The 13,924-nt window shown below is 51.0% G+C and overlaps 4 protein-coding genes across 4 annotated transcripts; 2 read left to right on the top strand and 2 right to left on the bottom strand.

Moving 5' to 3' along the window:
- Positions 1–3,905: 3,905 nt before the first annotated feature.
- Positions 3,906–4,646, top strand: CTHT_0012850 (uncharacterized protein; the record flags this gene model as incomplete). Its single annotated transcript, XM_006691739.1, has 2 exons — positions 3,906–4,074; positions 4,138–4,646. The coding sequence occupies 2 exons, from the start codon at positions 3,906–3,908 to the stop codon at positions 4,644–4,646; spliced, it is 678 nt and encodes a 225-aa protein (XP_006691802.1).
- Positions 4,647–5,059: 413 nt separating this feature from the next.
- On the bottom strand, positions 5,060–6,847 carry CTHT_0012840 (uncharacterized protein; the record flags this gene model as incomplete). Its single annotated transcript, XM_006691738.1, has 4 exons — positions 5,060–5,076; positions 5,344–6,369; positions 6,679–6,694; positions 6,806–6,847. 4 exons carry the CDS (start codon positions 6,845–6,847, stop codon positions 5,060–5,062), a joined length of 1,101 nt encoding a protein of 366 aa, XP_006691801.1.
- A 1,249-nt stretch (positions 6,848–8,096) lies between these two features.
- Positions 8,097–9,049, top strand: CTHT_0012830 (vacuolar ATP synthase subunit e-like protein; the record flags this gene model as incomplete). Its single annotated transcript, XM_006691737.1, has 3 exons — positions 8,097–8,129; positions 8,310–8,818; positions 8,899–9,049. 3 exons carry the CDS (start codon positions 8,097–8,099, stop codon positions 9,047–9,049), a joined length of 693 nt encoding a protein of 230 aa, XP_006691800.1.
- Positions 9,050–9,423: 374 nt separating this feature from the next.
- CTHT_0012820 (uncharacterized protein) lies at positions 9,424–11,396 on the bottom strand (the record flags this gene model as incomplete). Its single annotated transcript, XM_006691736.1, has 3 exons — positions 9,424–10,032; positions 10,204–10,998; positions 11,106–11,396. The coding sequence occupies 3 exons, from the start codon at positions 11,394–11,396 to the stop codon at positions 9,424–9,426; spliced, it is 1,695 nt and encodes a 564-aa protein (XP_006691799.1).
- Between the last annotated feature and the right edge of the window lie 2,528 nt (positions 11,397–13,924).

Below are 13,924 nucleotides of genomic sequence, written 5' to 3'. Positions count from 1 at the left end.
GGGAAGGAGCTCTCCCAAAGTCAGGTGACCGGGAGCTTGAGCAAGCGGGAGCTTTCCCATCCGACAATTGTCAGCAGGGTCCTCTGTGGGGTGGGGACTTTGGTGCGCTAAAAGCTGCGCTAGCTGGCACAGTTCAACTAGTGTTAAGACACTGTGTGTGCCCTCCTCATTCCCGCAGCAACACCGGAGATTGGCAGGAAAGATCGAACTCCGCCCAGTGCCCACAATCGTGCCTTCCACCGTTGTCCGTTGTGGGGGTGGGAACGACCACGCAGAACCTCGAGGAACAGCAACTCCGTTGGCTGTTGACCGCTCTTGATGAAGCTTTGCAACTGCCTTTGCCAACTGTTGGATATAATTCGACTTGGGACAGAGACAGTAGCAAAGGCATTAATACCTTAATGTTCAGGCAGATATCTTGCCTTAAGAGCAAGCCTTGGGGGACTGAGTGCGGAGAAATGTCGAGTCCGAAGGAGCCACCCCTTTATTGCGCGTAAGGCTTCCGGCAGGACTGGTGTGTCTGACCTGAGCAACAGTCCCAGTGGCTGCGCGAATCTGCAAATCTGCATCAGAGCCTCCAGTTCGCCGAGGATGTGAGTGTGGGGACTTAGCGACCGCGAGCTGGCGGGCTGGGCCTCACACCTGCAGGGGCGGCAGCCAGCCATCGCCAGCAGATTCTCAGCATGTTCTCACGCGTCTCCCCAGTCTTCCGCGACCCAGCGAGTGACGAGCCTTCCATGCGCGCATCCAGCTCGCAGGGATGCTTCACGGGTCAGGGCCACTCTGAGCTCTCGTCTGTCCAATGACGAGCGTGCTCGATTATCTCGCGCATCTCGCCCTCATCAGACGATGCAGGTGCGGGAGAGGAAACAAGACTATCGAATTTCTCCCCACCAACTTCTTCTGGTGATTGTTCATGATGTTGTCGATCTCTTCTTGCAAGAATAGCGTACGTAGTGTACGTACTGTATTCCGGTTCGTCTTCTGGATGGTGGGAAAGGCTTGACGGGACTATGTTTGTTGGTCCTCGAACGGTTTTCTCCTGCAGCGACTGATGTCGCTTGCAGTCGCGATCGATAGCGGGATGAAATTGCCGGTAACTTTGCCCCACGCCGTAGGACGTGGGCTGAACTCGCATAGAACGCTCCAGATGGAAGCTACTAGAGTAAGACAACGTTGTACACTAGCTGATCCACTAGTTTGCGCGGATACGGACAGAGTGGTCGATCTGGATCTTGAACGAAGCGAACAAAGAAACTTCAGCAGTCTCTTCGGGAAATGGATCTTAGATCTTAAAACTTGAGCAAAGATGCTGTTCTGGGGCCACTGGTGCGTGGAACATTGTGCCGCGTTTCCCCTAACCAGGGTCGCCGTGGAAGGGGTGGGTTTGTATCGCGTAACTAGGGTTGCTCAAGGAAAAGCGGGGTGGGCGATATGTATTGTGTGATTGCACGCCCCCGTCCCTTTCATCAGGTCCTGAGAAAACTGATGATTACCTCGTAGCCACATGTACTATATTTGCCTGTGTAGTCCAGCTATGGCCTTAACTTTGTGATTTACCAGTATGAAAGGATAAAGGATGTAGGAAGGTCCTTTAATCGACCTAGCTATAGTTATATGGATACCTTCAAGTATTCTGGTTGGGAAAGTAACCCTTCGAAAAAAAAGTGAAACAATGGGTTTTGGAATAGAAAATAAAAAAAAAATGTAGTTAGGCACCTATGTGCCTGATCTGAATTTCTGGAGAGTGCCAGAGCAACAAAGTCTGGACATTGTATCCTCGAGAAGTTGATCCAGGATGCAGACGAAGGGTTGATCGACGGCGGTAGCAGCGGAATACGGAAGCCCAAACCTCAGAACAGAAGTAAGCATTCAAGTGTGAGCAACAGAAGTATGGATATGGAGGAGACAACCAAATAGAGGATTGTTTTTGCTACTTTTTGAGCTCCAAGCTCAGGGGAACCTGCTTAACATTTAGAAGAGCATGCGGACATTATCTAGATCAATAAAGAGGTTATTTACAATAACTTGAACTATTACTGTACATGCGGCATTTCTAGTCGACGTAGTGTGTGGTCGCTCGTAGCATAATAGGAAGGCGATTTCTCCTAACTTTAATGCTCTCCTCCCATCACACAGAGAACCGTCCGCCAACAAATCTTTCAAGCGCGCAAAGATCAACTGCTTCTTACGGAAGCATGCTGTGTTCTGATTGGCTGTCTCGCTCATCGGCCACATGCACAAACTTCCAGGCCCACTTGATTTCATCTTTTAAGGCTATAATTGGCTGGTAGAACAAAACCCTGCATGTGGGCCCTCGAAACGCACACAGAGTGCCAGCTTCACTTTTTCTCTTCCAGGCCGAAAAATCGAGTCTGCTTTGTTCGAGGATCGGAAGGCCATTGGATATCACAAGTCATTTAGATTGTTAGTTATATTGTATGCTTGTGAAATCAGGTTTTTTTGTGTATCGTAGGCTGTTGTTTGATGTATGAAAACCTGGTAATTGGAGTATCAGGCTTCTAGGCAGAGGGAGCAGCGGATCGGAATGTCATGATCTTCCACCTCTGTCCAATATTGTAGCCTACACACCGACTCGTACAAAATGTCTATCTTACTGAGACAACTAATAAGTTACCTAGCCTAAAGGCAACCAACTGGTAAGAGGGCAGGAAACAACAATGAGCCATTTGCATTCCAGAAATGCACGATAAATACCTGCGTGATCTCTACACTAAACTAACTCTTACCGAAAGTTATTGACCAAAACATGCAAGCCATTTTTTTCTTCCCAGGTGTCATGGCATTCAGCAATCCGTCAGGACAGTTGCCGAAGTCCACCGGTCTGCTCTCACCGAGGATGCCGGTGTCTCTCTCTCCACATGGTGGAAAGCTTCGGAGCAGGCTCCCGCAAACCGCAGCGTGCAACCCTCCGTGAAGCGATGCTGACGTTGATGGAGCACCGGCGGCGGCTACGGAACAGGCAAGCAGACAAATTGGTCCATGCGTCAACATAGCTCTTCGAAACACAGCCAAGGCTGGAGACATTTTTATCGCCTCCCAATGCCAAGACGCTTCCCGAGCCGCCACCACTGCCGCTAAGCCTAGTCTCCCGACACCTTCTGAAACGGCTCCTGTCAGGGACCGTGGATCGAGCCACAACACAGAAGCGCCTTGGGGCAGGCCATTGACTCGTATACTGCCATGTCACTGGCCAAAACATGCCTGTTTTGGGTTCTCTGCCGTGTTTGGTGAATTTTGACTGGTCCAAAGCCCTGGAGAAAGATAGTTGAAGCACAAGCAGTAGCAATGTCGTATGCTTTGTCTGTTGGGCCTGGTCTCTTGGCTGCTGAACAGGCCCTTGCCCAGGTTCTCCCCGTCATTTGCCCCATCGATGCCCACTGCATTGCCCTCGTGCTGCCTGTCTGTTTCTTTTTGGTCGTTTCCCTTTTTCTCCTCTTTTCAGTACCTTCGTTCTCTTGGGACAGAATCCTTTTCCTTTGCTGGCCTTTAGGCTGGACCTTCGTTTCTCATTCCCTTCTCTTCCTGGAGCCTTTCTGGGTTTTATTGTCGCTTTCTTTTCTACACCTCCTCTTCTTCCTCATCGTCTCGAGGATAGATAGCCTTCGTCGGGCTCATTCCTTTGGGCCTTTTCGATGGTTTGATACTCCAGCGAGGCCCTCCTTCTCTTTGTATTGTTTTAATCGCGACTACTTTCTTTCGGTGTTCGAGTTGCCGGCCAATCTCATTCACCACATTCTTTGCCCAGCAGGCTTCAGGGCACCTACGACGCTGGACGTCAATCGTATTCGGTCAGGATAAGGGAATCGAGAGAGAGGAAAGAGGGAAATAGGCGAAAAACGGTCACATTCTAAGTGCCATAACAGTCGACTCTCACAGTCAAAATGGCGAGCAAGGTGCAAATGGTCTACGTCATCTCTGACGCCCTCTTCCTTCTTATGGGCATCTTCATCCTCATTTTCTGCGTCGTCGTGAACAACATCAAGGATAACGCACCTTCCAACGGGAGGGAAGCTGCACGGAATCTGATGTATCAACAATTCCCCCTGACAGGTTAGTCGTGACCCCTTGCAGAGCCAATGCTCAATTCCGACTCCGAGCTAATACTGGTAACAGCGGGTATTGTTAACTCTGTCTTCATTTTCGTTACTTTCATCACCACGCTTCCCGGTCTCGCTCTCGGATCGCGTCCCTGGATCAAGATCGGCGGTTATCTAACAATTGTCTGCGCCATTTTCACCATGATTCTTGGCTTGTATCTTTGGATCATGACCCTCAAGACGCGCGCCAGCTTCGCCAAGGTTTTCGCCGTGCAGCCGGACGACATCAAGAGCTTGATGCAGACCACCTTCTCCTGCTGTGGTTACTTTAACGCCACGTCTGCCCCAGTTTTCGTCACCGACGCTACATGCCCCAGCCCTGCCGCTGCGGCACTCATGCGTGGCTGTGTGGCCCCTATTTCTAGTTTTATCAATGTGCTCTTGGATAACATTTTCACTGCGATGTTTGGCATGGTGGGCATCGACGTCGTGTTCCTGCTCTCTGCCGTGTGCCTGCTGAAGGAGCGCAAGGAGCGCGAGCGCTTCCGTCATATTGACGAGAAGAACGGTATCGGGAGGTTTTGAAGACACAGGGGTTGCTGGTATACACTTGTGAGAAGGAAGAGCCAATGTTTTTTGCTTTAAGGTCACCTTGCTCCTGCTTACCCGTAACAAAGCAATCTTTTGAGTCTTGGGAGTTTGAAGAGCAGCAGGACATAAACGTTCCTGATGGTGAACACGATGCCAGTCCTTATTCTAGTTTCCTTTCGTGATAGTACATAGTGAATTCAATCGCTAGCACTTTGTGACATAAAGCTGTTTTATCTCTCAATGCAGTTTCGCATGTATCTCAATACATCAAAAGGCGGCTTTTATTATAGACTCCTGTTGTGTTCTTGACCTTGCCCAATAGCGAAGGATATCGATATACGGTATTTCGGATAGTTTAGTCCACGTAATAGTGTTATTGCTAAGACCTTTATACATAAAATTACATGTCATACGTAGCCGCCCCCTAATTAGACTACGGAGTTTTCATGCGCGCTATGAACTCCCAACCCTAATCCTATACCTGGACTCGTCCCAGACCCTCTGCCGTCCTCTAAGTTGGCATCATCTCTATACTCGGGCGGCACTGGTGTTGGTCGTGATTGTCTCTTCCGCCACCAATTCCACAAACCCCAACGCCCACTAGCAGAAACTGTACACCCTCCTGTGCGTGTACTTAATGTTTTTTTCCTTGCAGTGAAGCCAAGAAAGCCGGTCGACACTCTTCGCCTACCACCGCCAAGACTTCTCCTAGTCCCTCCAAGGAGAGGCTCTGCTTCTTCGCCGGAGCGATTGGTAGTGATCGGCATAGATGCCAACCGGCGCTTGCTGACAGCTGGAGACTGAGGTGCAGTTGTGCTGCGATCGTCAAGCTCGCCCCAAATGCCGGCATCTTGCCAGCGAGAAGGGGTGCTACGCAATCTTGAGCGGCTCATAAGGGTCTGGCTGCGGGTACCTGGAGTTGTAGGCTGTGTAAAAATGGTTGGAGAGGGCGCTGGCGGAGAACCAAAAGTTTGATAGCTGGGCAAGGGCACTGTATCCAGGTTGCTTCGTTCTTCATTGTCCAGCAAGGCTGAATGAAGAGAGACGTCCTCTTCAAAATCCTCCTCTCCCTCTGTATCTTCAACGAGACCCAAGCCAGGAGCGAGCGTGGACTGTCCTATTGCTGGAGGGTGTTGTTCATCGGTTAGGCGCCATGAAAGGGAGAGAACACCGGACAGGAGGATGACAGTGCCAAGGGTGATGAGACACGCGCGAAGCGGGTTGATCAGGTCTGTCTGTCGGAAGTAAATTAAGCCATCGAGAATTGCGATGATGTTGTAAATGCAGAATATAAAGGGGTATAGGACGGAAGTCGAAACCAGCTTCAAGCCGCGGTGTAGATAATAGAGCTGTGTCAGAGCAAGAATCAAAAGCCCGACAACAATCATCCACGCCTGCCAATGAACGAACTGGTTGTCTTTATTAACGATTGTCCTCACGAGCAACTCCACTGCCGACTTGGCAAACAGCAAGGAGTGAGCAGAGAGTGTGCCACTGATAAATCCATATGAGAACCCACGGGTGAGACGGAATCGATGGTCCTGCATCAGAGTTGTAAAATAGCTGACGATGTCAGTTGCCAAGGCCAAGCCAACAATGATGACAGCCTGGAACGACATCCAAATCACGAACGGCTTCCTGCTGAGAAGCTCCAGTAGCTCGCTCAGCTTGTGTGCCGGAGAGGGGATGGTACCAAAGGTGGCAATAAGGACAGCCCCTGCACAAACCAACAAGGTCCCCCAAACCGACCACCTTGTAAAAGGCTCTCCGAGAATTAGGGTGGCACATATCGAGTTAAAAACCAAACCAGACGCTTGAAGAGTCGACAAGATAGGCAGCGGAAGTGTAGAAATCTGGATCGAACTCCCAAGGACATTGGCTATCAAGAACATAGCCATTCCAATCTGCCACCGTCTCCTCAGGTAGGGGGGCCGCCGGGCATCAAGGGGGAATTTCTCATCTTCGAGAATGTGAGATTTTCTCTGTAGAGTAAGGCCAAGGCTCTGGACACTTGTAGACAATAAACCGACTATAATACCGAGCTGTATTTCATGTTAATGTCCAGAATTCTGAATGGCATGGGTTACAAGATGGTAAAGAACAGATAGGAGGGAAGGCCGGCACAACGTCAAATTAAGCGCAAGGCAACTTACAGCCAAGCTGCCACCAGGAGAGATGCCATCAATAAGCCCCATGATGTCGTGTGGCCAAGATACATGAGGCAGATCAACCTTCGGCAGCGGGTCGTCACAGCCACATGAAATGGACAAATCGGAGATGACAAAGAAAGGTCTCCAAACGGAACGATACGTATTGTCCCAAAAGAAGCGAATTGTTGGTCGAATTGATGATGGGCTTGACTCGGTAGGGCCTTCTAAAGAAAGTCTGTTGACTTAGCCAGTCCGGCAGGCCTGAACGGTCAAAGAAGCCCAACGTTGTCGGGAAAACAAGTAGCGCTAGGTAGGTGCTTAGTATACCGGCCAGTTATTGCACTTCCAACTTGATAAAGTTGCTCTTGGGCGATGATGCAATCGGCTGGCCTAGGAATAGCGGGTAACTTGTTTTGTGCCTGGCCAGAGATGTTGCACACGTGAGGTTGTTCTCAGTTGGGCCAAGATGCAAGGTCCAACCTGTGGAATGTGATTTTGAGGTTGGATGAAGTGGTTGCGCGTGCGGATGGGTTGGAGAAGCGGTCCTGGCACCTGGGCGATGGCGTAGGTCAGGTACGGATCCGTACGGGTCACACCGGGGTGAGTTAGGAAACAGATGCTGTGACAAGGGGTGGGACACTTGGCCTTTGCTCATTTGAGAGAGAGCAACAGCTGGAGGTTTTGGAACAGAGGCAGATCGGTTAGGGCGACAGGCAGATGCAAAACAACCAGCCTCCCTAGTCTCTGGCACCAATCTGTGACATTTTACATTTGGCTCGTTGCGGCTCCTCCAGGCCATTGCCGCGCTTCCGTTACGATGTCTGCACTGTGGGGTGTGGCTCCAGGAGAACGCAGGCTGACGGTACATTTGACAGGAACCAGGGTTTAGCATGGTGATGATACATGTGGAGGCTGGTCCAGGGTCTTTATCTTATCGCACCTTACCCCCCTCTTGGGCCTCCGGGCAGCTTGCGCCATTGCCAAGCCTAAGAAGCAGGTCTCCATCCAATGTCCAGCGGGAGCTGCGTCAACGGCGTTGTTGGTTAATCTCGACGTCGCCGACCCATTGCCCAGTATCGAAACGACATTTCATTGACCAAACGACCCCGAGTGAGCAACATCGATTCATAGACACTGCACATTACTTTCTGGAAACACTCGGCCTGCATTCTGTTGGTCTGCGCATCTCCGCACGCAACCCCTCATCCCTATCTCGAACTGGTGCTCGCCATCACCGGTACCACCCAGGCTACAGAACCCTTAACATACTGTGCCCTCTACCATACCGCCCAAGATGTCACAAGTCCACGCCTTGTCCGACGATCAAGTACGTTTATATTCTCAATACATGATTTTATATGGCGCAGTGGTCCTCGCACCTTCGACACTGTGGCCGTAGAGGTTCCCCGCCTTCCCCGCCATGGGGAAGAGGATGGGGAAGAGGAGCACCCGAAACGGTCTTGGAAGAGAGAGGACGGAATTTACTAACATGGTTTTCCTAACTTAGGTCGGACAAGAGCTGCGTAAGATGACAGCATTCATCAAGCAAGAAGCCAGTGAGAAGGCGCGTGAGATTGAGATCAAGGCAGATGAAGAGTTCGCCATAGAGAAGTCCAAGCTCGTGAGGCAGGAGACCGATGCTATCGACCAAGCTTACCAGAAGAAGTTCAAGCAAGCTACCATGTCCCAGCAGATTACACGGTCAACTCTGGCCAACAAGACACGCCTACGCGTGCTGGCTGCGCGCCAGGAGCTGCTGGACGAAATCTTTAACGCCGCCGAGCAGCGCCTGGGCGAGCCCACAAAGGACGCTGTGCGGTATGAGGGCATACTTAAGGGGCTGATCCTGGAGGGGTTCTATGCTATGGACGAGCCAGCCCTTCAGATCCGGTCACGAAAGCAGGACCGTGAAGTTGTGCGCAAGGCTATTGATGCTGCCGTCAAGGAGTATAAGGATAAAACAGGAAAGGAAATTTCCGCAACAGTCGATGAGAGGAACGACTTGCCGGAGGGCAGGTAAGAATGATTGTCACTGCTATGTCATCACTATTCAACCCTGAAGAGGTGATGCTAACATCACTCGCCCCACTCAACAGCGCAGGTGGTGTGTTCATTGTCGGCGGCAATGGCAAGATCGATATCGACAACACCTTCGAGACCAGGTTGAAGCACCTCAAGGAGAGTGCACTGCCGGCTATACGCGAGACTTTGTTCGGCAAGAACCCCAATCGCAAATTCTTTGATTGAGATCAAAGACAGGGGGTACTGTCTCCGGAGAGAGACTATTTGGCTGGTATGGAGTAATGTTTTGCTGAGACGCATTGTAAGGAGCAGCTCGCCATGGTTATGCGAATCCGAGTAGGGTTCGAAGCATTCTAGTCAATTTATTCCATCATACGAATGCAAAGACAAGACCAAGCCCAAACAAGGGCGGCTAATACTGGGTATCTAAGAATTTGTATGATACATGATATAAGCTAAAGGGAAGTTAAGCCCAGTTTGGGCAGGAAAAATGCAATATTGCCCAAACATTCGTTATGGGCATCCTCTACACATGAGGATGCCTGTTACAACAACAGACATCGCGATGACAAGTGAATGAGTGATTACTGCCATCCAATCTATTGAGAGGAGTGTTGGTTACGGGTAAGAAAGTTCTTCATATACTCCTGCTGCTTGGCCAGTTCCACTCCATCGCTAGGCTGATTAAGCCCAAAGGCATCTGTCTTGGGAGGACTCCGCGTCCGGACGGCAAACAGGAGCTTGTGCTCCAAGTCTTTTAGCAACCCACGTGCTTCAGTTCTCGACATGTATGCTGCGCCTTGTTCAGGTATCATTGAGAAGATGTGCCTGATGCGATACGCAACCTCATCCACTTCTGCATCGAATTGCTTCACTGCTTCTGATTGCGGAATACCGGGAGGTGGCGATCCGTCTCCAATAGCGACTGCCAAAAGTTGCGTGAGTGCAAATAACTCAAGGAAGTCGGTGCTGCTGCGGTCAATAACGAAGCCATCTCCATGTTCAAGGCGGTCAATAACGGACCGCATGCTGAAAGTGTCTTCGGGACGGCGGTACGCGCGTTGCGGGTCGTCAAACACGAAGACGAGTGCCAGTCTGCGTCGGAGCTCGACTAACCTTGGATGAAGCGGCGGGATAGACGAGACCGCATTCCAGCGAAATGTTGCTTCCGGGGTGTGATGGTAGAGAGAGTCGCTGACGTTACCGCACTAGACGACAGGAGGGCACATTCAGTCAGCAAGCCTGAGAATTGGGAAGGGCTTCTTTGGTGGAAGAGAGGGGCTGCCTACGAAGTTATTCCAATCTGAGCTATGAACGCCCAACGCTATCCCAGACAAAGCATTTTGATGGTCAGTGGCGATGCCAGCGTCTTCCCGTACCAGATGGTCCATGCCAAGACGGAGGAGAAGAGTCATGGCCCGCGTAAGGGACTTGAAAGCAAGCGAGTGGGCAGTTTCTTTCAAAATACGCAAGACAACTCCAAGGAGGTCTCGCTGTTGCTCTGGGCATGGGGCACGACTCGTGGGTAGGTCTGAACCCCCAGCTGGTTGAGAGCCCACAACAAGTGCACGTTCTGAGGCACCAACATTCTGGAACAGCCACGTAATTTTATCTTCGTCCATAAGCCGCCTGATCTGACTTGGACATGCCCCAAGCAGCCGCAGGTATTCATCACGAAGCTTTTTGGACTTCTCATGGAAGACTTCCTGAAGCACCCATTGAAAGATCTCGTCTGGCAGATTCTGCATCTTGCGCTGAACGCGAAGGGGGAGACCGTCTTCAAACACCTCGTTCCGGCGACCTTCCGTTGCGAGAAAGGCCCAAACCCCTTTTGCCATGCCCTTAGGGAATAAGGACCGAGATTCGAGTGGAATGGTGCTGGTCTGACTTGACTCATCAAAGAAGAACCACTGCTTCGGGAGTACGGTGGCCTCAGTTCTGGCTACGGCCTGGAGCAGCCGGACCTTGCTCTCGTCCTGGCTTCCTTCCGCATCTGGGAGGACGTCCAACAATGAATCATGGATGCTGCTTGATTGTTGCTTTAGCTTTGCGGCGAAGCGGGTAGACGGTGAGCCCAGGGCTTCCAGGGCGTTGCTTCGCTTCTCACTTTCTTGGAGGGCTCTCTCAGCCTCTTCATGCTTGCGCAGAGCAGCGAGATCATACTTTGGCTTCGACTTTGTGTTAATTGTTAGGGGGGACGAATAAATTTCTACTGCCCGCCGCTTTGCCCTTGGCGTGGAAAAGGAATTGGGGTTATTGCTGGATTCCTTCGCTGGAACACATTTCGATGGCCAAAGGGGAGGCCGGGGAGTTCAGGGAAGTCATCGTCAGAGCTCAAGACCTCATCCTCGTCATCTGATCCCTTGATCACCGCGTCCCGATCTCTAGAAGGCTTTTTGGGTGAGGATGGGGACGAAGAAAGCAGACCGGAAGGCAATGAGGATAGTGGTTGCGGGGGCGGGGAATCCCGAGAAATAGCGGGTGTTTCTGGCAGCTGTTGGGAGGACGCTGCTGGCTGCAAGGACCTGGGCACGGGCTTGAAGAAGTTGGTGATGGCGCTGTTTTTGGGCATTTTCCCACCTCAGTTATACTTGACAGCCTTGGTGGCTAAACTTGCGAAACGGTGAAAGAACTGGATCAAAATGCAGGCTGTTGAACTTGACACCAGCGGGAGTCCCAGAACCTTTATGGCTTGTATCTCGAAATGCGTCGCTGAAAGAGAGCGCGTTCTTGATCTCACAATTCAGACCTTGATGTGAGCACGGACCATCCAATATGCCCCGTATTCCGTACGTTACCAGGTCTGTTACATACGGATTATGTGAGTTGTAATTGCGGTAAGACAGTGAATATTTCTTGACAGTTCAGCCTGGAAACCCTGTCCCAACGATTCTGTGTTGAATGGTGGTACTCCATTGAACATCGTGTACCAGTTCTAAACTTCTTACCCCAATCAGTTGACAGCTGCACATGAGGCTGGACGAGCAATCAAGTTCTCAGCGTATACTGCATGTTTAATAATTGTTAAAGATTCCACTCATCTGACCTCTCCGAAAACTTCGCAACGTCTTGCAAACACTGTTGCTGATCAAGACTTCCAAAAGCTTAAAGTTGTTGATGTGATGGCTGAAATGCTTGGCTCCAGTTTCTGCCCTGCACCGAAGAGCAGAGACCAAGTTTCCGGCTTTGCTAAGTATCTCTACGCAGAAAAATCTTCGCTTCGCTCTCATACCAACAAGCGGCAAGCCGAGCCTCAGATACCAGACCTCTATCAAGGACGTATCACAAACCAAGTTGGATTCGGAACCAAAACCCGTTTCTCCAGTTCACAGTATCAGAAGGAGCGTGGCTTTGCAACCTTCCACTATGACAAGACATATAGAAATAAGATCGATATTAACACTTACAGTTTTGGGTATGCACAAGTTTCGTCACCTCTCTTCCTGGAAACATCTGGAGGTGAAACTCGTTCGTGGATCGCGGATCAGAGCCCTGACCACAGAAGCTCTTGGCTTGTTTGGGAGAATTCTGCAAGATCTTCGAGTAACATCATTCATTGGTTCACCGAATGTTGCTGATGGTAGACACAAGGCCGGTGCCTGTTCTTCTCAACGCTGCGTAAGCCAGCGGGTAAGAGAGTGTGTAAGACATCTTTGGCCAGACACCTGCAAGCGTCCTTCTCATCAAGCGCCAACATGACAAGCAGACGTAATCTATAAGCATTTTTTTTAAGGAGACTTACGTACACACCAAAAAGATTGATGTACGGTTTACTGCCAACTAGGTGCATAGGAGGCATCCTCGATACAGCTTGCTGAGTGAATGAGTGGGCTGTTAACGGTACAGCTTGTAATCCACGCAGGATGTATGGTCTTCCGTTGTAAGGGATTGTTCAAGTGCCACGAGGCACGATCTCTGGTCACACAATGTGTGGCAGTCGATTGCGGTAGTACTTGTATCAATTAACCGTACAGGTGTATCCATACCTACATTAGGTAGGGAGGGCTCTTTTAAGGAGATGAGATATGCGGATAAACTGGAATCTGTACGAATTGCTGGCGGACAGGTTGCCTGCAGCCATTGGCGGCGTTCATTGCTCAAATCTGTTGAACCACAGGTTGGACGGAGATGACGAGGGGAGCCTCTGGAGACTGTCGTTGTGTGTGCACCCCATCCACTTTGACTGCGATGGGCAACTGCATACCCGCAGGACGTTGTAAGGTTGCAATCCAGGAACCTGGAAGCGCGGCGTCGGCGGCCGGGCTTCACGCAAAACCCGAGAAAGGACTGAGATCGTGAAGTTGGTTGTGTTCCCCTGACGCTGGGAAGATCGACCGTCAGCAGCCCAGGCCACAATTAGGCGACGATCCCCTGTCTCGTCTCCGCCAGCTCCACCAGGTTCTTGGGGGGCGCGAATCTTGAATTCATGTGGCTACTGGGGCGCTAATGGACATGCGAGTGACCAACCTGCAAGTTAATCGTCCGATGTGGTCATGGAAATCTCGAGCAAACGTGCTGTGAAATTCAGACTCAAAGAAAGCAGCACGGCTGCCGGACGACTCCCACGATTTCGGCGCTGCGTTGGGCAAGTCTGCAAAGACAACAGCATCACACGAAATACGGCCAACGTTGCATGGCTGTACCATTGCAGGGATCACGACCAGCTGGGGCAAGAAGGGGAGTTTCCAAACCAAGCCGAGCGACCCCGGCGCAGCCCCAGTGCAGCCCCACCTGTCGTGCCGCGACTCCATGAGAAATGAACAGCGGCTGACCAATTCATGACCCGGGACCCCAGCTGTCCCCTGCTGTCCTCTTTTTTTTTTCTGTCGCAGTTTACCCAGCAGCGCCTCCGCGAGCCTGAGGTCGTCGTGACAAAAATTCCCCCTTTCGGCCTTCTTGCCCATTGATGCAGCACGCAGGCATCAGCACACCTCTTGCATGCCTTGCGGCCTGCTGACTTGCTTTCTCGTTGCCAGCCTTGAGATTCTGCTGAGCGGCTTTTCCAAGCCCTGGTGCACGAGCTGATATCCGTGGCTTACGGATTACTTACAAGTACATGCGATAGGTATCCGTACTGCCCGCTAGGTCGTACACCGTACG

This window comes from Thermochaetoides thermophila (genome assembly GCF_000221225.1).
Source record: "Thermochaetoides thermophila DSM 1495 unplaced genomic scaffold scf7180000011814, whole genome shotgun sequence".
In the NCBI taxonomy this organism is placed as follows: domain Eukaryota; kingdom Fungi; phylum Ascomycota; class Sordariomycetes; order Sordariales; family Chaetomiaceae; genus Thermochaetoides; species Thermochaetoides thermophila.
This window is presented reverse-complemented; position numbering and strand designations above follow the sequence as displayed.